We start from the raw sequence: 22,758 nt of genomic DNA on the forward strand, positions 1-22,758 counted from the left end.
TAAGTACAAACAAATGTTAAGACTACGTACGTGCGTGTGTGCAGCTTTTTAAAATATATATATGCAGAAGTGTAGCCCTTTCCCTCCTTATGTGGTTTGTCTGCATTGTGCTCGTCACTATGGTATCCGAGTACTAACAGGTGAGTTCCCACAGCATCTCTTGATGTCATGGAAGTTTGGGTACCCCTGCCTTAGTAGCTCGAGTTCTGTGGTGAAAATTCTGCACTCTGAAGTGTCCCCAAACACAAAGCCTCTTGTGTGAGTGTACTTCTCCAGTCACATGTTGGGAGCGAGACAGGACAGTTCAAGAGGGCACGTGAGACTTGTGTCTTCTGTCTGATCATTTCCCCTCCCTTTACTTTTCCCAAAATGAGACCAGTTCCAAGAGGCTGCTGACTGAGTGAATTCATGTTTGGGCACTGGCCCCAGCCACCCTGTGGATGAAGATTATAGATTCACTCCCTGTTATGACTGTCTTATAAACACTAGAGGTTTCTGTGTTGGACACATTTTATATCCACCAGCTGTCTTTGACAGTGTGTATCAGAGTGGTGAATTCTTCAGGGACTGTTTCTGACAGATAAAAATGAGAGGAGGGGAATGGCTTCCCAAAGACATATCCCTCCATCCATTGTTTCAACAGTATGCTGTCCCAGAGTAGTTAGCACAATCTGGTATCACGACAGGGCCCGAGGTAAGCCTTCCCTACTCCCTCCCCCCACAGACTGCTACTTCTGAGCTTTTACCTTGTATCACTCTCCCAGTCTGGAGCATTCGAATTCATACTGACAGTTGTGCCATCACAAATCTCAGTGTAGTACCAGGGAAGAGACAGGTTTATGAAAAGAAACATCTGTCATTTTAAAATTATGATATGCTTTTTTTTTAATTGTAAAAAAGGGCTGTTGAAATGGCTTCATTTTCTAGTCTGCATATGCAATAAACAGAAAACCACAATGTGTGTTTCTAAATATACTGAGTGTTACTAACAGAAATAAAGACTCTGCTGACGAAGGATACAAACACAGAGGAACGTCGAGGCAGTGCCAGGACAAGCATTTTGAGGACAAAGTTATTTAATGAACCTATGACTCCTCATGCAGTGGGGGACGTTAATCTTGATGTCTTGCCCAAAGACCTCCGTGAGGCAGTTACTTTCTGCTTACCTAAATTCCCTCTGCAGGTTCATCTGAAGATGGTGTTCTCTTCATGCGCTAAACTCTTAAGTTGGGTGCTGCTAAATGGTTGCTGCATTCCTCCCCCAAGGTAGCTGCATTTCAGTAGTGAGTGATTCAGGTGTAGAGGGGTGTGTGTGTGTGTGTGAGAGAGAGAGAGAGAGAGAGAGAGAGAGAGAGAGAAATATTTTGGGAATAAGAGGGATAATATATTAATGCTATGTAAAGGCCTCAAATGCAGAGTGCCACAGAATTCCATCATGTCACCCTGCTTAGTTAATATGCATCCAGAGGCTGCTTGTGGGGGCTAAAGTGTTATGATTTTCAGTGTCCTGGATACATGGCTCTGTCCTTCCTTTTCATCACACCCAGTGCCTTCACCATGCCAAGGTCCACAGATCCATTACAATGGGTACTTAAGCCTGTTTACAGCTTGGGGACAGAACCAGACCTGTCAGTCACTGGTAGCCTGGAAATGCTCTTCCTTCTCAAGTTTCAGAGTAGCAGTTGTGTTAGTCTATATCCACAAAAATAACAGGAGTACTTGTGGCACCTTAGAGACTAACAAATTTATTTGAGCATAAGCTTTCGTGGGCTACAGCCCACTTCATTGGATGCATGCCATGCATACATGCATCCGATGAAGTGGGCTGTAGCCTGCGAAAGCTTATGCCCAAATAAATTTGTTAGTCTCTAAGGCTACGTCTACACTACAGGATAAATTCGAATTAGCTTAAACTGATTTTATAAAACAGATATTATAAAGTCGATTGTGCGCGTCCACACTAGGCACATTAATTCGGTGGTGTGCGTCCATGGTCCGAGGCTAGCGCCGATTTCTGGAGCAGTGCACTGTGGGTAGCTACTGTAAAATAATGAGGCCAATAACGTCGATTTGCGTCCATACTAACCCTAATCTGATATAGTAATATCGATTTTAGCGTTACTCCTCTCGTTTTGTAGGAGTACAGAAATCGATTTAAAGAGCCCTTTAAATCGATATAAAGAGCAGTGTAGTGTGGACGGGTGCAGTGTTAAATCGATTTAACACTGTTAAAATCGGTTTAAGAGCGTAGTGTAGACCAGGCCTAAGGTGCCACAAGTACTCCTTCCTTCTCAAGTTCTCTTCAGTTTTTCTGCTTCCACAGTGGCTATAGGCTCATCTACGACCCTGCCTTCCCTTGCTGCAAGCTTTTGAAGATCCCTCCCTATATACATACAGTATCATTGAAATGTGGCCAGCTCTCATTTGAGAGGGCAGCAACCAACTGGCACAGAGCACAACTGGGAGAAGGTGAAATCTTGGCCAAGGACACCAGGTTAAATTTGCTTAGGAAAACAGCCAGGGAATCTTCAGAGCGCGCACACAGCCGAGAGGATTTAAGGCCTGATTCCACTGACCTCAGTGGGATTTGTGTTTTTAGGTCTTACCCAGAAGACACCTCCTCTGGCTAGATTGTTGTTAAGCTAGTTGAACAAGTGAAAGAAAAGTACATCATCCTCTTCCTGACTTGTGGTGGCAGAGTAGCCTTCAAATCTACTGTAAAACCAAACAAGGTAGCTATATAGGGAAGATGCTGGCTGGTTGGATATAGACAGGTTTCATTTAATGGAGTTCTGGTCTTTTTGTTCTATCTGAGACAGGAGAACAAAATCCATCTGTCTAATGTACTTTTGTTTGTGTAGCCCATCAGTGTGGTATCTGAGCATCATTAGAGTACAGGAGTACACAGTAGCCCAACTAGTCATTTCATTCATTGAAGGCATATCAGATGTAACTTGAGAGCAGCAGCATTTTCATCTGCCTGCTAATGGCATTCCTGTAAAAATAATAATAAATTATAATTATTGATCACAGATTAGTCTGTTTTTCTTTGTTCTGGCCCAGCTGCAGTGATAACAGGCAGGAGGGCAACATCCAGAAGGATTCAAGTACATAGTAGCCTGGTTTATCTCTAACCACTTGCAGCTGTCAGCTTATTTTGGGGAGGAACAAAGTCCTGCAACACTGGGGTTGTTTTCCTTGGCACTTGGGGCAGACGCTTCCTTGAGTAACACACGGTTAACGTGAAACATTTGCTTGGAAGGATTGATGCTTTGCAGAAGAGTTTCCAGGAGCAATAGCTTAGGGCATCTTTCACAAGACTCTTGTTTAGGGCTGAGGAGAGGGAAGGAGGGGAAGGGGAATATTATTCCTTGCTCCTTATTACAAAGCTGAGCTTTAGTTTTGAAATGGCATGTTCTCAGTCTCTTTGCCAAGGGGCGTCTGTTTTCTTTTCCCATATGTACTTTTTAAGTGAAGTATTGAGAATGAATGAATGATTTCCACGACTTGTGGAAGAATTTTCACATATCCAGTGTTATTTCTGTGCACAATCACCAAGGGACTCGCCAAACTCTCCCAGATAGAACTAGAATGAAAACAAAACAACAAACCCAGAAACAGACATTTTTGATAATTGCGAACATACCATTAGGATCCCAGAAGCCTTCACTGGAATGGGGATTTATTTTCATTCCATGTCATGTGGCAGGTGTTAATCATTAAGGAACCTTACACATCGATGTAACAAGTCTGAAATGTACTGCTGGCTTCCTCAAAAACAAAAATTTCAGACCGTATTGAGGGTGGCTCTTTTCCCTATGTAGACATAGGACTGTGTAGACTTTTAGAGTTGACATTCTGCAGGCCCTTTGGGAGTTCTGCATATGTTGAAACAGGGAGAAGAGTCAGAAGGTCTAGTCTCTGCATTTTTAAAACTGAACCCCTTCCCGTTCAGCTCAGGACGTCTATTCACCCTCTCTCACTCTGGCTACATTTGGTCTTGTGAAGAGAAATTGTATTACAACCCCCCTTGGGTGACACCAGCAATGTTTGAACCCAGGCTTTTCCTCACAACAGCACATACCTCTGCCATGTGAACTAACAGACCATTCGTTGGTGGGAGTAATAGGCTGCTATCCTCTAGCTGACCACCCATTGGTAAAGGATGTGTCACACACTAATCTGAGGTACCACTTATCTCATTAGCTGGTAGTAGAACTAGGCTGTTATCCTGTAGTCTTTATGATTAGATGGGCAAAGTGTACTGAAATTTTTGTTGTTGTAACATTAGGTCACAATTTGGAAAAGCCTGAAGACCAGCCACTAGAAAGGGGGGGTATCACTCCCTTTACTTTATTAAATAATCTAAGGGTCAGGTGTGGGTGCACTCACCCAGCCTGGCTACAAGATAAAAATAACTTTGTGCAAAATGTGAAGTCGTGTCCTGTTTCGGATAAAACCTGTAGAGATAAGGAGAGATGAGGCTGTTTTTGCAAAGAAGAAAATAACTCTTTTCAAAGTAAAAAGAAAGAAAGAAGCAGTGCTCTTACTCTATATTTCAGTAAATCAGGCTCTGAAGTTCTTACAAAGCCTCTCTGAAGTTAGTGGGAGCTTTTCAGATCAAGCCTTTCTCAGTGCCAGCAAACAGCAACAGAAAAATGAGGGAGTATGGACAAGTGAGAGGAGGTATAAAATAAAACTATCTTGATTTTTATGCTGCACCCATCACCGTGGTATCCGAGAGCCTCTGATATACTTGACCTTTATATCCCCAGATAATTGTTTATGGGTTTTGTGTGTATCCGTGCAAGGATAGAACCAAAGGAGCTTGAACTGCATGGCTGGAATGCTTGAGAGCCGTTTGCATAACTTGGCATATTTTTGGGACATAATCGGGAGCCCTGGGACTCTGAACTCCAGGTTAACAGAAAGAATCTTTCTGGCACTCCCATTCTCACACAGCACTGAGCCCTGGCTCAGTTTGGAGTTGAATTGAGGCCAGTTAGCTCATCCAAAAATCCCCCTTTTTTCATTTTCTTCAGCAAGTAGTAGCTAGCTCAGAAGTTCCACTGTCATCTTTTTGTTCTGCTTTTTAATATCCATAGTTCAACAATTTAATCCAATGCCTTTGTGCTTCCTTTGCCTCCAATATCCTTTCACTTGCATTAAGAAAGTAATCTTCTCCAGTGTCCAACTGTTTAAATAAATTATTTTATTTTATTTTTTACTACAAAATGCCAGAAAAGGAAGGATTGAATTTGGGCTGTGTGTCAGATAGAGGATTGTGGAGGAGAGGGAGGTAAATAGTGTTGTTGGTAAGACAAGCCCAGGTGACCGTTCACCTGGTGTTGACTTTCATTCTGAACTTGAAACTTGGTCAGGCATTTGTGAACCTTTAGAGGGAACCTGTATCAAATTTCAAATGAGCCCAGGCCAAGTTTGGATTGAACCTGGACAGTGGGTGATATCTCTGCAAAACACGGTGAATGTAACTTTTGCTGTTGAATCTGATCAAACCCCATTATCCAAGCAAAAATCAGGAGGGCGCACAAAGCCATGCAAAGTGACTGTGTGATAAAGGTCACACTAAAACACTTCGCAAAGCTGGCTCTAGGTCAGAATTTTAGATGGGGTGCTGATATATTGTATTATCTCTACATCTGCTCATTAAAGATCTGATCCTGTGAAGAGCTGAAGGCCTTCAACTTTTACAGAAGTCCAATGACAATTGAAGATACAGAGCACTTTGCAAGATCAGGTTTCGTTTAAGAGAATTTTGAAGTGCTCTTCAGTGCTGTGTTGTGGATGTGTGGCAGTTCCCTTGCCAGTAGCAGCAGCAGCAATGCTTACTTTGGAGAGTGCACCTATTCATTATGGTGCATGGGACGCTGGGATAGCGGCCCCAAATTTGTAGGAGACATTCTATTAAAATAACAATTGTAAAAGGTGCATAGAATAGGGATGAAGGTTAAAAAGTGACTGGAGCAGTCTCTTCCACCTTAGACTTGTATAAAGGTGGTAACACAGTCAATAAGATCCATCCCCGGGAACCAACCTCATCATGTGTATCTCGTAGCACAAGGAACCATAGTCCTGGAGGTGAAAGTGATTTATGTAAGGGCATGGCTACACTTGCAGATGTAGAGCGCTTTGAGTTAAACCAGCCTTCGTAGCGCACAGCAGGGAAAGCGCTGCAATCTGTCCACACTGACAGCTGACAGCGCACTGGTGTGGCCACATTAGCAGCTCTTGCAATGGCCACGTGGAGCAGTGCATTGTGGTAGCTATCCCAGCATGCAAGTGGCTGCAACGTGCTTTTCAAATGGGGGTGGAGTGAAGTGTGATAGGGAGTGTGTTGTGTGTATGTGGGGGGAGGGAGAGTGGGTTTTTGGGGAGCTGAGAGCCTGTCAGCGTGCTGTCTTGTAAGTTCAGATAGCAGCAGACTCCTCCTGTCCCCCCCCCCGCCCCTCTCTCTCTCTCTCTCTCTCTTTCTCTCTTTCAGCATTGCACTGTAATGGTTGCTTTGTCTCAGAGCAGATAAGCAGCCAGCTGTCAGAAATGGAGCTTTCAAAAGGTATATCCAAAACAATGACAAGAGTGGCCACTTGACTTACGGGGATTATGGGACGTTTCCAGAGGCTGATCCGAACACAGTAATGCAACGCCTCGTTCACACTGATGCTGGGGCGCAGCAAATATTGTTCTACTCGCCAACGTGGAATACCAGCAGCACTGTAGCCGTGGAGTCAGAGTGCTCTGTGTGCATCGCCAGTGTGGACGGAGAGTGAGCTAGTGCGCCCAGGGCTCCTTCATTGCACTGTAACTCGCAAGTGTAGCCAAGCCCTAAGCAAGATGGTACACTTGGGAATCAGATTCATACTTGTGGATGTTAGGAGTCTGGCTCTGCCCCCCTTAAAGTAAATGGCCAAGCCCTCATTTTTGTCTGTGGGACCAGTACCAGTGCCTATGATCTTGATCCAGCAAAGCACTTAAGCTCATGATCACTTTTAAACATGAGTGTGGCAGGATGATGACTCACCGGCACACGCCTCCTTCTGGTTGTCCAGGGAATTAACTCTTTTCCAGCTCCGGAGCACCCTCTGCCGGCTGATGTCTCGACTGCCGCTGGCCCCCATGTCTCCCCCAGACCACAGTACCCTTTGCCCAGGGGTTCTGCCCGCTGCAGTACCCCCTCTGTCTGGGTCTCCCTTCCCAGGGGAACCCCCTTTCCCCACCTTGCCTCAGTGGCTACTGCCCGTCTCCATTTAGCCCCCACTCCCTGGGGCAGACGGCAGTCTGTAGACCACTCATCATCGGCAAGGGGGGTTGGACCAGCTGCCTCTGCCTATATCTGGGCTGCCCTAGTACTGTTGTGGGCCCTTAACTCTGCCTGCATCCTGGGGCTTTGCTAGGCTGGAGCTCCCCAGCTCCCTCTGCCCTTCCTCAGCACTGTTCCACCCTAGATGACCTTCTCAGCTTCCCAGGCAGCCAGGTCATTCTCTCTCAAAAGGTTAGAGAGAGAATCTTCTCAGCCTCTGGCCCTCAGCCCTCTTTTAGGGCTAGCAGTGGCCTAATTGGGGTGTGGCCTCACCCGTGGCTGCTTCCCCGATCAGCCTTTCTTTTCCCAGCTGTAGCCCTCTCCAGGTCTGTTTTAACCCCTCTGGGCAGGAGCGGGGGGCCACCCCGCTACAGTGAGTAATCACAGTACCGTAGGTAAAAAGATAAGCAAAGGCATAAATAGAGCCCTGCAAATCTGCAGATAACCACTCTGGATCCGCAGATGCAGATATCCATGGACCATGTTTGCGAATCGCGGATGGATGAGGATCCAAATTTTATATCTAGAGCCCTGCAAATCTGCGGATATCCGCTGTATATCCACAGACCATGTTTGCGGATCGGATGCGGATACAAATTTTGTGTGTGCACAGTTCTCTAGGCATAAGGGCTTTGCTGGATTGGAGCCTATGTCTGAATCTGCAGAACTCCCTTTCAGAAAGCAGTGATCTAATCTAAAGCAATTATCCTCCCTTCTGTGTTCACAGGTGTTCCCTTTCCAAAGAACTTCCTTCAGATCTGCAAGAAGATCCTGTGCAGGCTGTTCCGGGTATTCGTTCACGTCTACATTCATCACTTCGACCGCATCATCATCATGGGAGCTGAGGCCCACGTCAATACCTGTTACAAGCACTTTTATTATTTTGTAACAGAGCTCAACCTGATAGACCGCAAGGAGCTAGAGCCTTTGGTAAGTGGGAATCTACAGCCTAACGCTGTGGAGAATTCTCCTTTTTCTTTCCCTTAACTGAGCCTTTTCCAAACCTGTCACAGCTGATTTCTGCTAGAAATGAAATATCTGTGTTTCAAGACAGACCATTTAAATAAATGAACTCGTGCCTGTGTCAATAGGCCAATTCCCTCTACTGCAGCATTTACAATTGGGGAGGTAGTAAGAATAGAGTGCAGTGTGAGGGAGGAGAGGTGGAGGTGACCTGTATAACAGTAAACTAGGATTTCCTTTGTAATAATGATGTAGGTGTTGGTGAAAGTAGTGAGTGTGCTGCACTTGGATTTTTTCACTTTCAGTCAGAGATTCAGACAATTAATAGCGCAACAAAACCAGACACTTCCCTTGACTTAGGAAACTTGGCTTTAGATAGATCAATGTTTAACTTATTGTCTCCAAAGATTAGATTCCAAAAATGGGAAATACTTTCACTGTTTCCTAAAGGTTTAAAAACATCTTAGAGAGGAGAGGGAAGGTTCAATTTGGAAAAGGTTCTCTGTGCAAACGTTAGCACTGGGCCCAGGGGCACGTTTAGAATGGATGGAGCCAGGGTTCTCCACAAGTCTGAAGTTGCAATTCTGTATCCTACAAGTTATTAATGAAGTCTTGGCACTGTTCTGCTTTTTTAATGGTTAAATGCACATTATGAGCAAGGCTGACCAGAAATGCATCCCTGTGTGTGAAAAAGGCAGACGTTTGCCTCGGTGTCTTTCTCTCTGTGTGCCTGCATGCACATGTGCAAAAAGTAGACGCCTTTGTGTGTATTTGTGTGTAAAGCAGATGCCTCTGTGTGTGTGTGGAGGAAGGGTGATGTGTTTATCTTGACTGGAGCAGGAAATGTGGAGTGAGACAAAGGAGACGAGAGTTTCCCAATGGTCCCCAGAAAGGAATGACCAGTTAAGAAATTTCCTTTTTTGATATTAATTAATCCACAATATCCCTTTGTTGTAGGTACCTGTTATGCCAATGTTACAGATGGGAAAACTTAAGCACAGAGGAGATGATTCTCTGTTGCACTGTAGCCCCTTTACACCACACTGGCAGCATAAAGGGGCCTTAAAGGGATGAAGAGAGGCCCTTGAGGATACGGCTACAGAAAAGAGGCTTTCCCACTGGCATAGAGATGCTAAAGCAGCTCTACCTCACCCCCCATCTCTGTGCCCAGCATGGGGGACATGTCAGAGGCAGGAGATATGAGAAGTAGACCAGAGCGTGTTTGGAGAGCACTGCTCCACAAATTAGAGCAGCCTTGAGGTCTGTGCTGGCCCCAGAATACAGAAAGAGTAAAGATGGTTTCAGTTGTTAACCCCCTTATTCCTGAATTTGGCCAGAGTGACGAAGGAGCTTGCCCAAGTCCAGAGTGAGTCAGTTGCAGAGCGAGGAACGTAATCCAGCTGGTGATATGTCCATTGTGTGCGAATCCTCTTGCATTCCAGCAATCTGTTCCTGGGAATGGAAATTCTGTTTAGAATTCTGATGGAATTCAGCAGCTTCAAAGAGGTTATGTCCCTGACCTGCATCAGGAAGTACCATGTCAGCAGGCTGACGGAGCCCCACCTGCTCTCGCCGCCTTGCTTCCAGAATCTTCTTGGCAACCGTCAGCCTAGACCACAGCATGGAAATGCATAAAAACATATGTCTGTATCTTCCTCTTCTTCTGGGCAGAGAGGAGGGAACTGATTGCCAAAGTGAACACAGACATGACAAATCATCTCAAACATTAATGCAACCGCTAATGATGAGCTGTGCCCCAGCAAGTTCACCGTTGCAGGAAATGAGCCAAAATTATCCCACTAAATTAGAAAATGGGCCAAGCTCTGATTAAATAAACTGATTGCCATGCGCTCTATAAACCAAAAGCTGGCCGATGAATCAAAGTATTTTTGAAAAAGGGAAACAACTCCAAATGCTGGTACTGGATTAATAATAATAAAGCTGACGAAGACTAGCCTGGAGGCAGGATGCTGGCTTTTTAAATGGGGCTTATCTGACTTTTAAATCCCAGTACAGCAGTTGTAAAATCAAAGAGCACACTGGGATTGTACATAGATGATTTCCTTTAGGCAGTTACCTGATTAGCTCCTTGAATCAACCAAAATATGGGGGCTGTATTTTTAAGCCCTGCTGATTAGTGGCTCATTCCCCTCCACCCCTGACACCTGGTTATTTTGACAGAGTTCTAAAAGTTCTTTGAAGAAAGTCCTTTGTCCCATGTGGCAAAAGGGAGAGCTGACTCACTTGCTAGAACTGCAGGCAAGGGCGGATCATAGAGAAAGTCTTTGAAAACGTGCCCTTCAGAACAGCTGATAAGCAGGACGCCCTGAGACGTTGCTGTAAATATTTTGAAATTTAAATTTGATTCTTGGAATAAATTCTAACGGGTCTCCAGAGAGATTGCGATGTACTGAGCAGCCCTGCTGCATGTCTAATGCCTCATTCCTGATGCTTGTTCTCTTTTCCTGCAGCCATTCGTAATAACCAATAGGTAACTGTATAGTGTGTTACATCTTTAGAGTGACTTACCGACGTTAATTTGAGTCATTCATGGTCTTGTAGTTCAAGCCCAATCTTGTTGAATGAATTGCACTCTGTTGCCACAGATTTCCTGTGTGACATTGGGGAAGCCAATTAACATCTCTATCATCAGTTCCTCATCTATAAAACCAATATAATAATACCAGCTTTTCGGGGGGGGGGGTGGGTTATGAGGCTAAATTCATGTATACTTGCAAAATGTTTTGTGATCCTTGAATGGAAGGTACTGTAAAAGTGCAAAATTCCGTAGTGGTGGTTGTGCGATGGTTATCCCCTCTTCCTCCACAGAGGAGACCCTGAAACGGGCACACTGCACTTGAGCCTTCAGCTTAAGTTAGCTCTGTTGACATCCAAAAAAAATACAAAGAACTATTGGCCTTTTAGCAAGGCCTTTTTGGATTTGCTTTCTAGCCAGTTTAGGTGCTTCCCACCAGTATCAAATTGAAATGTATAAACATCTTAGACTACGTCTATACTACAGCTTATGTTGGCAAAACTTTTGTCACTCGGGTGTGTATAAATCATCCCCCGAGCGACATAAGGTACACGGATATAAGCGTCAGTGTGGACAGCGCTGTGTTGGCTGGAGAGCTTCTCACTTGTGCTCCTGAAAACTCTCCTGTCTGGGGATTGGTGTGGCTGGAGCAGGGTCTCCTGAAAAAAAAAGAGTGCTCTAGATGGCTGCCTACAAGAATTATATCTAATGGCAGCCTTGTATCTCAAGATTTTTTCCCTTGGAGGACAGTGGGAGTTGCACGTGGTAAGTACACCTTAAAATGGTGAGCTATAGTAAGAGTGTCAGTTCAGTCACTTTCTAGCTGTCAGATGTAGATGCTGTGAGCTTTGAAAGTCTGTTCCCAGTACGTTGCGTTTTGTTGGATAACAGTGACTTGGGATTGCAATACAATCTGTTCCTGAAAAACCGTGACTTCTGAGCACAGTCCTTGATGCACTGCAGTGTTCTTGTTTTTTTTAACTCAGTGCATTGAGCTGGCCTGCAACTTACAGGCAGGGCTGTCTCCTGCTCCTTAGACTTATGAGCATTTTTAAAGGAATTTGTTTTATATGGTGGGAGTTTAAGGCTAAATTTAGCTTCAGAATATGGTGGAGTTCATCTGAAGGAACAAGGATCACAAAGGCAGAAGGGTTTTTAAAAGTACACTTTCTGGTTACTGAACATTACTGATTAACATGCAGTTACATTATATCTCATTAAGAGGAGAGATTAATGAAGAAATATATCCAGTCTCCTTGCTGTGGAACCCTGTGCAAGGTCACAGAGAGGGTGAGAAAATATGCTTGGATTGGGTACCCAGTGTACTTTGAAACCAGCGTTTTAATCTAAAGGTTCAGGTTACCTGAGCAAAACTACTCAGGCTTTCCATTGGCACAATGTCATAGAGCTGTGTGCAGATCCAGCTCTCCCTTGAGTTCCTGCATTACAAGTTACACTAGAGCAGGGATCGGCAACCTTTGGCACGTGGCCCGTGAGGGTAAGCTCCCTGGCGGGCCAGGCCGGTTTGTTTACCTGCGGTGTCTGCAGGGTCAGCTGATCACAGCTCCCACTGGCCAGGGTTTGCAGCTCCAGGCCAATGGGGGCTGTGGGAAGCGGCACGGGCCGAGGGATGTGCTGGCTGCGGCTTCCTACAGGCCCCATTGGCCTGGAGCTTCAAACCCTGGCCAGTGGGAGCCGTGATCGGCCAAACCTGTGGAAGCGGCAGGTAAACAAACCGGCCTGGCCTGCCAGGGGGCTTACCCTGGGGGGCCACGTGCCAAAGGTTGCTGATCCCTGCATTAGAGGTTCATGGGAGTGATGGATGGCGATGAACAAAGTGATTTTTCCTCTCTTGCTATCTCTGATTCTCCCATCATGTGCTAGGAGCTGGGAAATCCCAGCACACACATGAGCTTATATTCAAATCTAGATAAAATTATATTGAAATGTAAACATACCTATACTGGTGCTGGCAACCTATTGGCCATAGGTAGCAGTATATTTCAATGTGCGTATTCTTGTGTTTTAATAAGCATAGCAATGTTTGACATAATGCTTTTCATACAGGACAGGACTATGCTACAATGTTTGGTGACATGACTGTGTCACTCGGGTGTGAAAAAAAACTGCACCCTTTATCCAACATAGCTATACCAGCAAAACCCTCTAGAGGTATATTGGCAAAAGTGTCCTTGAGCTTATGTTGTTCAGGGAATTGCTTTAACTAAGCAGGCAAAAGATCTCTTTATGCCGACATAAGCTGCAGGATAGGGGGCTCTACCAGTGTAACTGTGCCAATATAACTATAGCAACAATGTCTTTTTAGGGTAGTCTAGCCCATGAAAGATCCTAAAGTGCCTTACAAACTATGGGTCTGATTCTGATCTCTTACACTGATGTAACTTCACTGGCATCATTGGAGTTACTCTTGATTTGCATTGGTGTAAGTGATAACAGACTTTGGCTCTCTGCTTGACTTTTCCTCCTGATGTGGCTTCTGCTTCTCCTCCTCCCTCAGGAAATCAGTGCTTTCTCCCAGAAGTCATTTCTTACAAGTATTTTGTTTTATGAGAACAAAAAGTAATAAAATGGGACATAGATGAAGCAAATTAACGCATGATAGTTTCTAAATGTCTGCTTACCATATGTATTAAAAACAGTTTCTCATTAAAAGATACAGCGACACATTCAGCCTTAGTGTCAGCGATTGCTACTCCATAGAATCAGTGGAATTGTATTAATGGAATGAATCCAATGGCGTTGGTACCATCTCATGCCAGGACTAAATTTGTCCCCCAGTGATCAAATATAAAATGTCCTTATCTTCTCCATTATATTCAGTATTAAAACTACCATTGATTTCAAAACAGACAGGGGCTCCAATAAGTTTTCACTTAACTGTTGATGCAATTAAAAATAAGCATCTAAAATTGCTGAAAGAGAATGGTTTTACATTTTTCTATAGAAAATTCTATTTACTGAATACAAGTCTAAGCATTTGAGTAGACAAACCAAAGAGTAAGGTGATGGCTTTTTATTACATTAACCTAATCAGAATATCTGTATGTCCTGTTGATTTACAGTAAGCAATGCTATATATTACATCAAAAAACTTGCAGCATTAACGTTCCACAGTTGCACATAGGGTGCTGGAACAATTTTTATAGTGGGGGTGCTGAGAGCCACTGAACCAAAGTGTAAACCATCTATATAATGGAAACCACTTCAAGCCAGGGGTGCAGTAGCACACCCAGCACCTATAGTTGCGCATTTTTATGTCAGGAAGTTCCACAGTTCAGACTGAGTAACTTGGCCTTATCTCCGTCCCTTGTGTGTGATGATACAGGGCCAGATTTTATTCATATTTCCACTGATGTGAATGCAGAGTATTTCTTTTGTAGTCAATGTCATTACTTTTAGATTTACACAGGTATAACTTAGAGTGAAGTCTAGCCTCACTGTTTTTGAAGTACATGATCATTTCTCAAATAACGCTAATATAACATCATGCACTATTGTGTATTCCTTTGTAAAGGGCGCTTTGTCTGATGCATGTTAATTAGCATTAATTGGTAGACTTTTCGGAGGAGCAACCAGAGATTTGAACAGGCAGGGGAACTGAAGAGATATTCTCTCCAAGTCCTCCAGAGCGGTTGCAGCTCCTAGACAGGAAACAGGAGTTGCTGCTGTTCATGCCATAACTTGTTCTGTGGGCAGAGTATTTCAGTTTCCAGTGCTGTCAGGCCAACATCTTCCTTACACTAAAAAACCCAACCCCACATAAAGTGTAGTTCTTTCCCCAAACGCTGTAGAAATGGACGTCTGTGTTCGCATTGGGTTTTATGTTTGTATTTGCAGGTTTTGCATATGCCAGTTAAACAATGTATTGAGGGAACCGGCAGCCCAGTGAAGTCATGATCAGGATTCATGATACTGAGTCAGTATTTCTCCATGTGTCTTTGTCTGTTCAGCTGCACTTTTGATGCCAGCCCCTGTTTGTTAGGGAGTATTAATTAGAGAGGTATTCTGGGCAAACAATGCACATTAAACACTAGGATATCTCTTCGCCCATTGTTGGCTTACCCATGGCATGACAAGCGTGATCCCCAGACTGCAGCAGTGCATAGCAAGAACCACTCTGCTTTTATATCACACAACATTGTTGTCGCTGAGCCTGAGCGACAGGCAGCTACTGTTACTATCCAGTTTACAGCAAACAGTTCATCCTTTCACAGAACAATTGGCCGTTTTGCTCTGTGTTTATCTATGTAACAGAAAATGTTTATTCATCATGCAGCTTACTGACAGACTGCTCCTATTCAGAAATCCTAAAAATATATCTCCTCCGTTGATCTGTTATTAGTCCCATCTGAAATTTGCACCAGCAAGCTTTTTGGGGATGTTTTGTTTTTGTTTTAAAAAAAGAGCAGTCCCAGCCAGTGAAGTTAGTTACATTTGTCCAGCTACATTGAACTGAAAGGTATATTGGTTAAAACCAATGATTAAACGAGATTGTCATCCTGGGGAATTTTAGAACTTAGCTTAAAATATAAATCCATTTATAATGCATAGCTTTTTTGATCATCTTTGGCATTCTTATTGAAGTTTGTGCTGAAACAAGAATTTGTACCTTCCCCAGTCCATTGTTTCTCTTTTATTGTACTGCATCCCACTGTGAAGTAATGGTACTGCATATATACCAGGGATGGTCATCTCAAGAACAATAGACTGAGAGATCAAAAAAACTGAAATATTATTGCACTGCCAGTGCAGCAGTAGGAGAATCTGGCCTGCAGGACGAGAAAACCACTTCATTTCACTCAAGCCACCATGTTCTCATTATCCAAATTCTTTTTATCTATCCTATCCCCTCTCTCTGTATATTTTGATTTTATAAAACCATCACCATGGTATCTCCATGTCCTCACTTAGATCCTCCCTCACTCATTCCTCCTGCTCTGCCCACAAGAAGTGAGTCAACAATAACATTAACATACTGGTTTTAAAACATCCTCTTCATTCCCTCTTCTGGACTTTCCACTGTGTCCTGTACTCTCTCTGCTTTGTTTAGCCTGTAAGCTGTTTGGGGAGAGACAGCCTGTATTTTGGGGTTGTATGGGTCCAAGTACATCGTTGGTGCTTAATGATGATAAATGATATGTACAAACTGTCTTCATTCCATAACCTGCCTCAGAAATATCCTCTGTACCTTTTGGCCCAGAACAATCTCAAACCAAGATCTGTTGACACAGTCAGCCAAGAGGATATGAGCACCATCATTGCTAGGAGGCATTGGCGATGGATTGGCCATGTGCTTCAGATGGAAATTGATTCCATCACCAGAGTAGCAATAAGTTGGACCCCTGAAGGCAAGCGAAAACAAGGCCACCCAAAAACAACATGGCAAAGAGCTGTGGAAGTCGAGCTGAAAAACCAGGGGCACAGTTGAGGAACCATTGAAAGATTTGGTAGAAACAGACAGGAGTGGAGGAGCTTCATCACTGCCCTAGCTGCCACAGATGTAATGGGAACATGATGATGGTGATGAATGATGACCAATAATTTACAGTCAACAACTTCAAACTCTAAAATCTGTTCAAGAAACTGGAAACTTTTCTCTACCTCCTTCCCTAATGAATCAAATTTTGGTCATTCAGATAAAAAGGAAACAGAATCTGAAGTGCCCTAGTTAGGGGTATGCCAACCCAACACCCTGCTAGTTATTTTTGAAAAACTGAAATCTTGATTCCTTGGCCCTTCTCTAATATATCTTTGTCTACCCTCCCACAAAATTGGGTACCTCTGCTGGATGGAATGCACCATTCACAGGCTGATCATTTCAGATTGGTCCACTAAAGACCTATCACTTCTTTTTAGAACAAATTTGCTATGTATTTGAATGTACTATTACACACCTAATTTGCATACATAATCATAGTACTCTGGCATGCAAATATTTTAATTGTGTGTGCAACTGGCTAATAATGGTTATTTGACTGCAATTGGGCATATAAATTAGACGTCCACTTTTGCACTTGTAATTTGTTAAGAGTCAGGCCCATATGCTATAATGTTACTATGCAAGCTTACAATACTGACCTCTCAAAAGTGTTCCTCTTAATGCCTGTTGCATATAATGGATATAAGTCCTAATATAATACAGAAGTGGAAGAATAGAATATTGTTAGTCTGAAATACAACCCAAGAGAATATAAATGACTAGGTGTTTTTATGTGTAAATTTTGCTTTTTCATTCATGTATGTTCTAGTACCAGACTCCTTGCTGTTTACTCCGCTGTTCTTCTTTTTGGAAGAATCTCCTTAAAAATCTTTTTCAGATAGAGCTCATCTTTTGTGAGCACTAGTCATATTGACCAGTATTTTATTTTACATGTTGTCAAAGTGACCAGAGAATTTAACAGTTACAAATTTTCTCCATCTCATGTAAAAAATAAAGAAAAATTAGCATTCTAGGACTTGTGTGGCTGACAAATTTTACTCTCAGCTGTGATGAACAGAAAAGGCCAGGCCCGAGCCACAGAATGGTGCCAGAGTTTTCAAAATTGTCATCTTCTGCTTACATATTTTATTGATTGTTGTTAGCGCATCAGATGATTAGATTGCTCAGTGTCCAAATATGTAATGGTAAGGACAGGAAACATCAAGAATGTTCCTGTTGATGATCTCCTTTGTCTAATTAAACCAGGCCAGGTTTTGGGTGGTACAGGTTGTGATTTTGATAATGTTTTGGACAAACTGCTGAGCTAAATTGTATTAAGCTGTGACGCAATTTGTCTCTTTCTTGTGGGTGCATAAATGTATGTTTCAGTTTCTTGTGGGGAGCATACTAAATAGGTCCTGCCTTAAAGCTTGCTTCATTAACATTTGAATAGCAGACTGCTGTGGAACTTGTCCTTTAAAATGAATCCACGTTTCACAAATCGTTAAAAAATAAATACATCTGCTTCAAAGGCAATCATTAAGACATGATAAAAGCGAGAGTTACAATTTCCCAGTCTAATAAAGATAAACTAGAGGCAGTAGGAATCAGTGGGAAACTTTAGACAAATCTGCAGGGATTTTATTCCTCCAAATACATGAAATGCTGAGGAGCTTTAAAAGGGCACAGTCATATTAAAAATAGCACCTCTGGGGCAGCAAAAAACCCGGAGCCGGCCTTGATTCAACTGGCGGATTGCAGCTCCACATCTCTAATCAGCAGGTACTGCTACAACATATGCGGTGCAGTGGTGAATTTTGCGGTGCTGATGCCTCAGGACTCCCGCAATGAGTTTTTGGCTCTGGTGAAGGAGAGGAACCTCATTTTGTGAGCTTTGCTACAAGCCACACTGGATGGAGTGGATGCGGCTACCTTCATGATAATATGGGCATAGCCCTGGCTCCAGGTCTCAGGCCTGCTGTGTGAAGTCCAACAGACTATTCTGAATCTCTCATTCGAGGGTTGGGCTCTCTTTTCTGAGAAAACAGACAAAAGGCTGCATAGCCTAGAGGACTCAAAAGCCACTGTCAAATCATTGGGCCCTATATTCCCGCTACGTGGTGGAAGCATTTTAGACCATAACCTCCCCTGCGCTTCTACCAGCAGAACTGTCAGGATGGTTCCCAGAGAAGGAACAGGAGTGGCAGGAAAAGGTCATACCCATCATCAGACCAGGGCTCTGGCCAATCCAGGCCACCTTTTGGCCCAAAACAGGCCTTTTGAAGGTGCAGTTGAGGATGGCGCAGCAGAACAAAAACTGGATCTATCCTGCCTTAACCTTTTTGTCCCAACTGTCCCTTTTCTACCGTGCTTGGTCCCATATTACTTCGGATCACTGGGTGCGCTGTGCGATAGAGAGGGAATAATTGTCCAATTATGTGCCTTCCCGCCCTTCCACCCCCTTTCTCTGTCGCTCTTCAGGGACCCCTCTCACAAGAAACTCCTTATTCAGGAGGTGTACTCACCCCTTTCGCTAGGGGCAGTGGAAGATGTTCCTTAGGAGCAGAAGGGCAATGGTGTTTATTCTTGCTTTTCCTATTACCAAAAGCCAAAGGTGAGCTAAGGCCCATCCTGGACCTGCAAGAACTCAACAAGTTCATGAAGAAGCTCAGTTTCCGTGTGGTCTCTTTAGCCTCCATGATCCCTTCAGTGGATCCAGGAGATTCGTATGCCGTCCTCGACTTGAAGGACGCATACTTTCACATAATAACTCAGTTCCATAGATACTACCTCAGGTTTGTGGTAAACAACACCCACTGCCAGTTCGCAGTCCTCCTGTTCAGCCTGTCACTGGCACCTCAAGTATTCACGAAGTGCATGGCAGTCATGGCCGCAGTCCTGCGCAAGAGCAGGTACAGGTGTTCCCGTACCTTGATGACTGGCTGATGAAGGGCCAGTCCAGGACTGAAATAAAGATGCAGGTTGCCTTCATAAGAGCTTCTTTCGGCGAACTGGGCCTGCTACTGAATGAGGGGAAATCAACGCTGTCCCTGGCTCAGAGGATAGAATTTTTAGGGGCGGTACTGTACTCAACACAGACCAGGGCATTCCTTCCTGAAGCGAGATTTCGCGCCCTGGGCAACATTATTTGAGGTCTCTGACAGTTCCCCACCACCTCAGCATGGAACTACCTGAAACTTCTAGGACACGTGGTAGCTCGAACCTATGTGGTACAGACTTTGACCTCTTCAGTCATGGCTGGTGTCAGTGTGGCTGGCATCAGTATATCGGCCAGCCGAGGACAGTTTGCACAGGATTGTAATCCTGCCTCACCTGATACTCAACTCCCTTCTGTGGAGGCTTGACCCACAGGTATTATGTGCAATGGTCCCTTTCACCAGCCCCCAGTCATCCCTCTCACTAGTGACAGACGCGTCAGACTTGGACTGGGGGGCCACATTTGGGAGACCTCAGAACACAAGGCCTCAGGTGGATCTCGCTCTACACATCAATGTCAAAGAACTGAGAGCGGTGCGCTTGGCATGCCAAACTTTCCAAGCCCACCTAGCAGAGAGATGTGTATCAGTCCTGACAGACAACACCAAGGCGATGTTGTATATCAACAAACAGGGGTGCACGCTCCTCTCCCCTGTGTTAGGAAGCCCTCATGCTATGGGACTTCTGTGAAGAGCACGCAATACACCTGCAAGCATCATACCTCCCTGGGATGCAGAACAAGTTGGCGGACCATCTTAGCAGGTCGTACCACGGCGCCAAGTGGTTCCGTCACCTGGATGTCATAAACTCAGTCTTCCATTAGTGGGTTTTTTCCCAGACAGACCTGTTCGCCAACACTCCAGCGGCAGGGAGTAGAGGCTGCACTCTCTGGATGTCTGCAGCGTGCTAACCTTCTACGTCAAGAGAATGAAACCATTCTGAAACTCAGTCCAGTTATTCGTAGCAGACAGAATGAAAGGTCTTCCTGTCTCTTCTCAATGGATTTCGTTGTGGATCACGTGCTGCATCCAGGAGTGCTACAACCTGGCAGAGGTGCCTGTTCCTTTGATCACTGCGCATGCCACCAGGCACAGGCTTCATCAACAGCGTCTCTGACTCAGGTTCTCACCCAGGAAAACTGCAGGGTGGCAACATGGTCCTCCATCCACACTTTTGCAATGCACTATGCAATCACCTAGCAAGCCAAAGCGATGCTCCAATCAGTGGATGACTCCAACCCCACCTCCTGAACTTGGGCTTGTGAGTCACCTGATTGGAATGGACATGAACAATCACTCGAAGAAGAAAAACGGTTACTCGCCATCTTGTAACTGTTCTTCAAGATGTTATTCATATCCATTCCAGTCGGAGTAGCCAGCAAGAAGGATCTGAGTGGGTGGTGGGTTGACAGAGCTCCATATTGAGCACGACTCCAGGCACCCAGACTGACCCAACGGACACTGCTATGGGAAAATCTGGCTACCGTACACATACATGCGCACACGCCTGATTGGAATGGACATGAAGAACACATCTCAAAGAACAACAGTTATGAAGTGAGTCACCATTTTTTCCTGTGCCCTTTCCTCCCTTCCCTCAGTAGCACTCCTATAGTTGGGGGAGCCATAGTTGTCTCTTACTGTCCTTTCCAGAGCCAGGGCAGTTATCAAAGGATTGTGAAGAGGAGCAGTTTGCCCCCATGATTTAACCAGCAGCTGTAGCATCATGTAAGGGGAAAACGTGGCCAAGCCACCTCTGTGCTGGTGCTTGTCAGTAGACACCCTGGGTCTGACATGATTGTGAAATTACAGGGGGAGTGAATGAGGATTTGAATCTCTGCAGGATTCCCAGTGTTTCTGAAGGGGATTATTTTTTAATTGTTTTTCCTGTGAGATTTTATAGCATTTGCCATCTTTTTTTAATCATCCCTGACACTTAGCCTAGTTTCCCGTTAGCTTCGTTCTAAGACAGAAACATAGATCTATGCCTCCATCAAGTATCCAGATTGAGCTAAAATCTCAATTATCATTTTGTAAATTTTCCATGCATCATTGAGATTACAGAGGCATAATCTCGTGCACTTAGATGGGATTTTTGCATTGACCTAAATGGAACCGGGCTTTGGCTTTATATTTCTTAGTGCCTACCAGAGTTGATGAGACAGTTTGTTGTGTTAAAATGGTGGTTTTTAATCTGTGGTCCATGGACCCCTGGGAATCCACAATCTATGTCTAAGGAGTCTGCAAAAGGTTGTCATTTTCATAGGACTGTGGCTTTCAGCCTGTGGTTCGCACACTCTGTCTAAGATTTCCGAAGGCATCTGCACTGCCATTTGAAATTTTGTAGGTGTCCATAAATGAATAAAGATTTAAAACCACTGTGTTAAAATAGTTGAAGGAAGGATAATCATTTTGCTTTTTTGAAGACAGTGCTGTGAATTTGACAAGAAAAAGCTGACTACTGTGGAAAGCACGAAAAACAAAAGGCTTTAATTGTTTCCACATTTTATAATGGAATACTCCACATTGCTCCTACAAGAAGTCATCTCTAGTCACATTCCTTTTGTGCAGCCCTTCCTCCCAAAAAACACCCCCATCAAAAACGTGACTGAGGAGAACATATTTTGCCACCTTCAGAATAATTTCTATTGCTATTGTAGAAACCATTTCCTGGTTATTTTTCTTCCCTATTGTAAATTTCCCTTAAGGGAAACAACTAGAAATAGGAAATAAGGTTCCTCCTTTTTCTCACGTGCAGACAGACAGACAGACACACAAAAGTTCACACTCACCCCATCTAAAGAAAATAATTTGTATTTTCAATTTGTTGCTATCACTCCGAGGTCAGTTGAAGTCAATAGAACCTGTACCTATGCATAGGATGGAATTTAGCCCTGCTTGTCTCTTTGAACATTTCTCTGTTGTTAACTTCCTGGGAACAGTGTGTATCCATTTAGAAACAGCTTCTTCTCTGCTTCAGCAATGGTGATATTGTCAGCCTGAGTGTCGTTTTCTGAATCTCTGACTCCCACAAACATTTCCAACACCAAAGCCAAACAGGTGTTGGAACAAGAGACCATTTAAATAGGAGTGTGAAGCAAGGATGGAACTGCAGAGCAGCTTGCAGCAACACAGCCAAGTGGAGGATGGAGGAAAGGCACAGGATGGATGGGACCATGAAACGAATTATGCAGCCAGACAAAACCCTACATATTTTATGATACAAGATGAGATATTTTTTTCATTAACATAGAGAAAAAATTCTGCCTCAGCAAAAACCTGAGACCTCGTAATGCAGGCTTACACTCCATGAATACTTTAGAGATGACGCATTCACAGTTGTGCTTTGCAAATGCTACATTTCAGGCATTACTATGGAGAGTGTTTTAAAAACCTTCAGTAGATGCACTGTGCATAAATTCCATATCTCATAGGGTCCCCTTGCTGCCTGTTGAGCTGTTCCTAATGATCCTCTCGCTATGGTATCTGAGCTCTGGTTTTTCTT

The 22,758-nt window shown here is 44.0% G+C and overlaps 1 protein-coding gene across 4 annotated transcripts in view; it reads left to right on the plus strand.

Annotated features, from left to right (window-relative positions):
• Positions 1-22,758, plus strand: part of MOB3B (MOB kinase activator 3B) — a 158,648-nt gene that overhangs the window by 130,049 nt on the left and 5,841 nt on the right. For all 4 annotated transcript variants that reach the window (XM_030567647.1, XM_030567648.1, XM_030567650.1 and 1 more), the window contains one exon: positions 8,046-8,248. In XM_030567647.1, the coding sequence (XP_030423507.1) occupies positions 8,046-8,248 (203 nt within the window). The remainder of the gene's footprint in view (positions 1-8,045; positions 8,249-22,758) is intronic.

Source organism: Gopherus evgoodei, chromosome 6 (assembly GCF_007399415.2).
Source record: "Gopherus evgoodei ecotype Sinaloan lineage chromosome 6, rGopEvg1_v1.p, whole genome shotgun sequence".
NCBI classification, from domain to species: domain Eukaryota; kingdom Metazoa; phylum Chordata; order Testudines; family Testudinidae; genus Gopherus; species Gopherus evgoodei.